The sequence below is a fragment of the Enhydra lutris genome, unplaced genomic scaffold (genome assembly GCF_002288905.1).
Source record: "Enhydra lutris kenyoni isolate GAN:26980312 unplaced genomic scaffold, ASM228890v2 scaffoldscaffold6, whole genome shotgun sequence".
NCBI classification, from domain to species: Eukaryota; Metazoa; Chordata; class Mammalia; order Carnivora; family Mustelidae; genus Enhydra; species Enhydra lutris.
The window spans coordinates 26573093-26581119 of NW_019154090.1; the positions used below are offsets into that span (position 1 = coordinate 26573093).

Sequence of the window (8027 nt, forward strand, 5' to 3'; positions counted from 1 at the left end):
TTGGTAAGATCCATCTAAATCAAACATGCACATGGCCTTTGACCCCGCAAATCAATTAAAAAAATAATCCTACAAATACAAACAAGTGTGAAGCAACAAACATATAAGGAGATGAATTTCAGCATGGCTTGTCATAGCAAAAGACTGACACCCATCTGAACAACCCGTGGAGAACTCTAAATCGGAGGTTCTCACATGAACACCCAGAAGAATTGTCAGGAGGGCTTGTGAAAACAGACTGCCAGGCCCACCTTGAGTCTCTAACTCAGAATCTGCATTTCGAACCAGTCCCCAGGTGAGGCTGTGGCCGCTGCTGCTGGTCCAGTGATCATACTCTGAGACCAGTGCTCTAAACAAATTGTGGGGCACAGGCTGGATCCCACAGAGCTGCCGAAGAACATGACCACTCTGTACGCACAGATACACTGATCTCCAACATATACTTGGTGAAAATAGCCAGGGGCCAAAAAGTGGATTTATAACAAAATGTAAGTTATACTGCAAAAATGCAGGGAAAGCATATGCTTATTTATTTGTAAAGGCACAGAATTTCTTGGATATCCAAGAAACAGGTAACAGGGGGTGCCTCTGGGGAGGGAAGCTGGGTAGCTGGGTGGGACGGAGGCTTCGTGATGCCCTCTGCACCTCTGGACTTCTATACCACAGGCATGTGTTACTTACCCTCCCTGACACAAAATAATGAGGCAGATCTGCAGATATGGACAGGAAAATGACACAGCGTGTCACAGCGTTAAAACAAACAAACAAAACCCATGTCAAACTGCAGAGCAGTATGTACTATAAAATCCCACTGCTATAAAAATAAATTTACATCTGTGTATACACACAGGCACACACACATTTATATATACATAGAAAAGTTCTGGAAGATTACACACCAAAGAGCTAACTGGGTTCCTTCAAGGAATGGTACTGAGGAGGCTTTTCCTTTATACTTCTGCATGGCTTGCAATTTTTTTTTTTTTTTTTTTTACAAGTGTGTGGTCATTTTGTAGCTATGATGATGAACTACTGTGTTGCCTTCAGGATTGTATCATGCAGAAAGGCTGCAGGCTGCCTGAACATCTTTCTGTTATGGCCTCCACGGCCCTGCCCCGGGGGCTCGCATCCCACTGCTCGCTGCCCCTCTGAATGCACCCTGCAAAGCCATGCCTCCCTCTCTCCTGTTCTGCCTGCTGAACTTTCACCCATCTTTGCAAAGGCAGCTGCGGCCTCCTCTGGAAGGTATATCAGGATTCGGTTTAGTTGGCGGCTTACACAGCTGTTTCTCCGTGGGGCACTGAGCTCTGGGAAGACAAGGCCTGGCATTTGTTGTCCCAGCACCCCTGGTACCCAGCCCAGGGCCTGGCACAGAGCAGAAGCCCAGTCCAGTTGGCTGAGGGGCTCCTCTGAGTTACAGGCCAAGGGCCTTTGAAGTAATCTGATCCCCAGCTATTGCCTGGGTTGGGATTTGCTCCCTTCTGGGAACACAGGTCTCTGAGAGGGATGGGCACCCCTCTAAGACTGCACCTCCCACAGCTACTTCTTCCCAACACACTCCTGGATGCTCCACCTTCTTCTCTCCATGATTTCACAATTTGCCCTGCCTGTTATGGACAACTTGGCTCCAGAGATAATTCTGTCCTCACATGCCCTCCCTCAGCTGGCTTTAAGGTCTAACACTGGTGGGAAATCAAAACTCCTGGGCCCCCACACTAACTTTTCTCTCTCCTTGCCACATGACTGGGAAACATGACTCAGGGTAGAAAAAGGGAGTTGCTGGCTTCCCCCCGCCCCCAGGCCCAAATGCCACTTGCGTGGGTCTTTAGAGGCACATCTATCAAGGACAGCCTTGGATTAGGTTTAGCAACACCTAGTTCTGCCCTTTCTTGGCAGAGGGATCAAGAGTAGTCATTTCTTTGACCCTCAGTTTCTTTCTCCATAAGACAGGGAAAATAAAACTGGTTCCATCTGTAACATTCAGTTGCTGGGAGAACCAAAGATGGTGAAGGCTTTGTTCAGGCAGAACATCCTGGTTATTGGTGGTGGGTCTAGCTGTCTGCAGTTTCACGCAGCTGCAGGAGACGGTGGGCAAGGTATTCTAGAGGCCATGGTGGACGGAGCGCTCTCTTCTATGCACACCCTCTGTTCCCACCACACCAGAGCTTTGGCCAACTCTTCAGCTATCTTTTTTCTTTAAAGATTTATTTATTTGAGGGGTGCCTGGGTGGCTCCATCATTAAGCATCTGCCTTCGGTTCAGGTCATGATCACAGGGTCCTGGGACTGAGCCCCACATCGGGCTCCCTGCTCCGTGGGAAGCCTGTTTCTCCCTCTCCCGCTTCCTCTGCTTGTATTCCCTCTCTGTCTCTCTCACTCTCTGTCAAATAAATAAATAAAATCTTTAAAAAAAAGATTTATTTATTTGAGAGCGAAAACAGAGGAAGAGAGAAAGTGCACAAGCATGAGCAGGAGGGGCAGAGAGGGAGAGAACCCCAAGCAGATTCCATACTCGTCGCAAAGATGGACGCAGGGCTCGATCTCACAAGATCGAGATCACGATCTCAGCAGAAAGTAAAAGTCAGACGCCTGAACCCTGCTTAGAAGAGGCAGAATGGGGGGTGCCTGAGTGGCTCAGTGGGTTAAGCCTCTGCCTTCGGCTCAGGTCATGATCTCAGGGTCCTGGGATCGAGCCCCGCGTCGGGCTCTCTGCTCAGCGGGGAGCCTGCTTCCCTCCTCTCTCTGCCTACTTGTGATCTCTCTCTGTCTGTCAAATAAATAAATAAAATCTTTGGGGAAAAAAAAAACTTAAAAAAAAAAAAAAAAGAGTTGGAATGGAAAGGCAAGTAGGGCCATCTAAGCCCTGACTATTTCCCTTTGTGTCTGCCCAAAGAAGGACCCAACAGAGAGTTCCCAACAGAGAGTTCTCTGATCTTGGGTAAGGAAGGTGGTAGACCTCAAGTTGTGTAATGGTTTGAAAAGCCACACTTGAGCAGTTTCAAAAGTGGCAGCTGCCTTGCGGACCTGCCCTCTTCGGGTAAGACAGCTTCCGCTTAGGTTCAGCTTCAGGTTTTGGTGGGGGAGGAGCTACAGATTAGGAGGGGAGAGGGTGCCAGGAAGTGAGAAGCAATCGGTTCAAGGGGCTGGAGAAGGCTTAATAGGGAAGAAGATGGAGAGAGGGGGAGATGATGGGGTCCTTCTAGGTGTCCAATGGGACATATGTTGAGGACGATCAGGAATGGGTCTGGCCTGGTCTCATAAGGGAGCCCAACAGCAGCTCAGTAGGTGAGCTCAATTTGGTGGAGGGACTGTCTTAGGGAGCACAGAGAGAAAAGCTACTTCAAGGTAGGGTCAGGGTCTGGGGGGTGGGAACAGGGTGAGGAGTTGGGAACAGGGTCTGGGCTCAGGCTAGGACAGGTCCAAGACTGGGAGTGTCTACCAGTCAGGAAGACCAAACCAGCAAAAGAAGGGGTCTATGCTTGGTTAAAAAGAGAGGCACTGTGGTGCCAGGTTCTGAGGGGCTGGTTGAGTGAAACTGGTCTGAGAAGTGAAGCCAAAAACTGGTGCCTGAGCTGTGACTATATCCTTGGTTTAATTTTTTTTGAGGCGGCTCAAGGGCCTGATCTGGAGGTTTTAGAAGAGTACATTATGGGTCACAGATTCTAGCTAGACAGGTGTCACAGTTTCAGGATGCCAGAATTTGCCCTAGGGTGGATGAGGCAGGGTTCCGAATGGAGGAATGACAGGGGACTGTACCACTCAGTTGTCAGGACCAGCGCCCCATCAGGTTCAGACGGGGGTTGACCCAGAACCCAAGAAGAGGTGCCCCATATGGGATAAGCAGCCAGAGCAGAGGGTGGGGCCGGCCTCGCTGGGTCCAGCAGGCTCAGAATAATACACTGCCCGAATCCCGGTGTGAGGCTGACAGTGTTTGCAGCATGACGGACAGAGGCAGGGATATGTCAGGGTCCGAGCGGGGGCAAAAGCCGGTCCCTGTGAGGGGTGTCAGATCCCGGAGCACCCAGGGCCAGGTCCCGGATATGGTCTCGGGATGGGGACGCGGTGGCGATCCATGCCGTGAAGGGTCAGGGTCTGGGGAGAAGTGTCTGTTCCGCCAAGGGCGGGAGGGGGGGTCCGTGTCAGTCGTGTCCCAGGTGGGAGACGGAAAGCGCGCGCGGTTTTGCCTCCGACCCTACCTTGCCGCGGGCGCAGCGCACCGAGCGCAGGGCCCCGAAGAAGATGGGCAGCAGCGCCATGAGCAGGAGGCTGCCGTAGGCCAGCGCGATGCCCTCGGGCGTGGAAGGCGGCCGCGTCGTGCCGTTGGCTGCGCCGCCTGCCTCCGCGCTGCCGTTGTGCGGGTCGCTGAGGGCCGAGTCCATGGCGACACTGCGCTCGGGGTCCGACTCCAGCTCCTGCCGCCGCAGCGGAGACGCAGACGCTAAGACGGGCGCTGCGGGGAAAAGCCACGTTCCCTTAAAGAAACAGGAAGTGACGTGCTGCCCTCGCCGGTCCGCGCCGCGCACGCGTGCGCGTTCACGTCTCCCCGCCCGCGCGCCGTCTAATGGTAGCGGAGGGCCGGGCGACCAGTTGCTAAGCAACTCGCAATGGGTCGGGAAAGGAACCCTGAGACCGCTGTGCTGGGCATCCATCCGAAGGGAGACCTGAGGATCCCATACCCCGGTCCCAGACGACTTCCTCAATCGCCTTTTCCTTTTTCCACAAGACCTCATCCTGATAACTCAGAATTTGTTCATTCATGCGTGATCCATCCAATATTTAATTGTTCCTTCACTCTTTAAAAATTTGAGTATCCCATTATAAGTCAGACGCTGCCCCAGGCTCTGGGGACACAGAGAGGAACAATACAGGCAAAAGTCCGTCCCTTTACTCGTGAAGCTTTCACTTTTAGCGCGGTGGTAGGGGAAGGGGTTGGGAAAACAATAAAATGAAGAAAATAAATAAAAATATGGAGTCTGTAAGATATTCGTATGTACTTATGTATTCTATAGTATGTTAATGGACATAAATAATTCAGACAGACCTCCCTCTCTAGGAATCTAGTCCACTTCTGGATTTAGCTTGGGCCAGGGGACAAAAATCAGGGGGTTGGCTATGCAGATGGGAAGTCCTGGGGAGTTTCCAGTGTATAGGTGTGTAAGGCTGAGGAGAAGGTGTGGGCAGGAGTAACCTGAATTTGGGCACAGACCCATGCTGTCTGGGGCTCCTGGCTATGCAACTGCTACCCTAGTTACAAGCTGGAGGAAGTATGTGGTCGGCAAACTGAGAAATTTGCACCGTGCAGACACCAGGCACTGGAGAAATTTTGGGCCAAGTAGTGGAGGAAAAAATCATGCTCTCCAAGAACCCAGGAAGTAAGCCAACCGGAAACCTGGAAAGGAAGGTCCATTCCCCCTCCAATATGCCTTTAGTACCTTGTAGTGAAAAAGCTTAACTATGTGAGCTGGAAAAGGAGAACTGCTTAGAAGGCCCAGCTCCATTAATACAGAGAGGCAAAAAGAGTGGATTTAGAGCTGAGACGCAATGAGTTGATAAATGACACAGATGGTATAAAATCACATGTCCTGGTCCAAGCTTGACAGGTGGGGAGGTGGGTTTGGAGCATGGGAGTCATGGTGAGGGCAGACAAAGATAAGTAGTCAGACTAAAAGAGTTCTATTTTGTTTTTGTTTTTAGAGGGAAAGGACAGAGGGAGAGGGAGAAAGAGCACCTTTTTATTTTTTTAAGATTTTATTTATTTATTTGATGGAGAGAGACACAGTGAGATGGGGAACACAAGCAGGGGGAGTGGGAGAGGGAGAAGCAGGCTTCCTGATGAGCAGGGAGACCAATGTGGGTCCTATCCTAGGACCACATGATCATGACCTGAGCTGTAGCCAGACGCTTAACAACTGAGCCACCCAGGCGCCCTGAGAAAGAACATCTTAAGTGGGTTCCACATCCAACAAGGAGACCAAAGGAGGCCTCCATGTGTGGTTCAATCTCACAATCCTGGGATCATGACCTTGGCCGAAAACAAGAGTCAAGTCACTTAAGTGACTGAGCCACCCAGGTGCCCCAGACTATAAGAGTTTGAATAATAGGTTGTTTGGGGTCACCTGGATGGCTCAGTTGGTTAAACGTCTGACTCTTAATCTCAGCTCAGCTCTCAATCTCAGGGTTGTGAGTTCAAGCCCCACATTGAGCTCTATGTTGGGCATGGAGCCTACATTTTTTTTTTTTTTAATTTGACAGAGATCACAAGTAGGCAGAGAAGCAGGCAGAGAGAGAGGAGGAAGCAGACTCCCCACAGAGCAGAGAGCCCGACGTGGGGCTTGATCCCAGGACCTTGGGATCATGACCTGAGCCGAAGGCAGACACTTTAACCCACTGGGCCACCCAGGTGCCCCTGGAGCCTACATTAAAAAAAAAAAAAGAAAGAAAGAAAGAAAGAGTTGTTTGCCTAGTATGTGCCAGACACTGAACTAGTAACTTCATGTGTATATAGGGGTGTGTGTGTGTGTGTTTTATCTCCATAACATTAGTAAGAGATGACTGGTCCCATTTTACAGATGAGGAAACTGAGCCTCACAGAAGTAAGCTAAACTAGCCAGCCCAGGTTACACAGCCAGAAGTGGAACAGGAGCCTCTTGAACTCAGGTCTGTGGGACTCCAAAGATTTTGCTCTTTGCAACATTCCAGCTATGTGGGAGGCTAAGGAGTATGGATCAGAATAACTTAGTTCTGGGCAGATGGTGTCCAGCTTCAGGCTGTGTTTTTCAATAAGCTGGACATGACTGGAATGAATGGATGAAGGCAGTGTGCCTGATGAATTCACACATCAATAATTCAAGCCACAGGATTCGCGCAGCAACCAGACCTCACTGCTCTGTGCCTCCTTATCGGAGAGGACAGGATTGGAAACTGGAGATAGTCCTGCTTCCCCCATGGCTAAGGATTTGATTTAGTTTGCTCTGGGGCAGATCCGGCCATCACTCTTTACATTGCAGAGTGGGAGATTGTAAATATGACCCAGGGAACTAAGGGCGTGACCCAAGTTCAGAAAGATCCTCTGGGGGCTTGGATTTCTGGCTTGGAGCAGACCTGTTTGTTTTTTTTTTTTGTTTGTTTGTTTTGATGTTATCTATGGGGCGCCTGGGTGGCTCAGTGGGTTAAGTCTCTGCCTTCGGCTCAGGTCATGATCTCAGGGTCCTGGGATGGAGCCCCGCATTGGGCTTTTTGCTGGGCAGGGAGCCTTCCTTGCCCACCCCGCCCCCGCCTGCCTCTCTGCCTACTTGTGATCTCTCTGTCAAATAAATAAATAAAATCTTTAAAAAAATGTTATCTATTTTTAAAAAGATTTTATTTATTATTTGAGAAAGAGAGGGAGAGGGGGAGAGAGAGAGAAAGAGGGAGCATGAGAGGGGGAAGGGCAGAGGGAGAAGCAGACCCTCTGCTAAGCACGGAGCCTCATGTGGGTCTCGATCCTGGAACTCCAGGATCATGACCTGAGCTGAAGGTGGTTGCTCAACCAACTGAGCCACCCAGATGCCCCAGACCTGTCTTTTTCTTCCTTTTTTTTTTTTTTTAAAGATTTTATTTATTTATTTGACAGAGAGAGAGATCACAAATAGGCAGAGAGAGAGGGGGAAGCAGTCCCCCGCGCTCCCACCCCCGCCGCCAAGCAGAGAGCCCAACGTGGGGCTCCATTCCAGGACCCTGGGATCATGACCGGAGCTGAAGGCAGAGGCTTTAGCCCACTCAGCCACCCAGGCACCTCCCCAGACCTGTCTTGATATTGTCTGAAAACAGGAATGAGATCGCCTGCAGGTGGGTGTCCTGTGGCTTTAACTACTGAAGCCTCCTATATGGGGTTACTTTCCCAGAGGATGTCTGAACTGAGGTCAAGAATGCAGCTTGTTTAGAGCCTGGGATAGTTAAATTACCAAATACTTGTTCCAGAGAAGGATGGGTCCCCACTCTCCTATTCACTTGTTCCTGTATCCGGTCACTGTGAATGGATTTCAGATT

At 50.3% G+C, this 8027-nt stretch overlaps 1 protein-coding gene across 2 annotated transcripts in view; it reads right to left on the reverse strand.

Moving 5' to 3' along the window:
- LOC111141426 (histocompatibility minor 13) overlaps window positions 1–4476 on the reverse strand; it is a 41688-nt gene extending 37212 nt beyond the window's left edge. For both annotated transcript variants that reach the window (XM_022493969.1, XM_022493968.1), the window contains exon 1: window positions 4196–4476. In XM_022493969.1, coding sequence (XP_022349677.1) covers window positions 4196–4378 — 183 coding nt within the window. In that variant the 5' untranslated portion in view covers window positions 4379–4476. The remainder of the gene's footprint in view (window positions 1–4195) is intronic.
- Between the last annotated feature and the right edge of the window lie 3551 nt (window positions 4477–8027).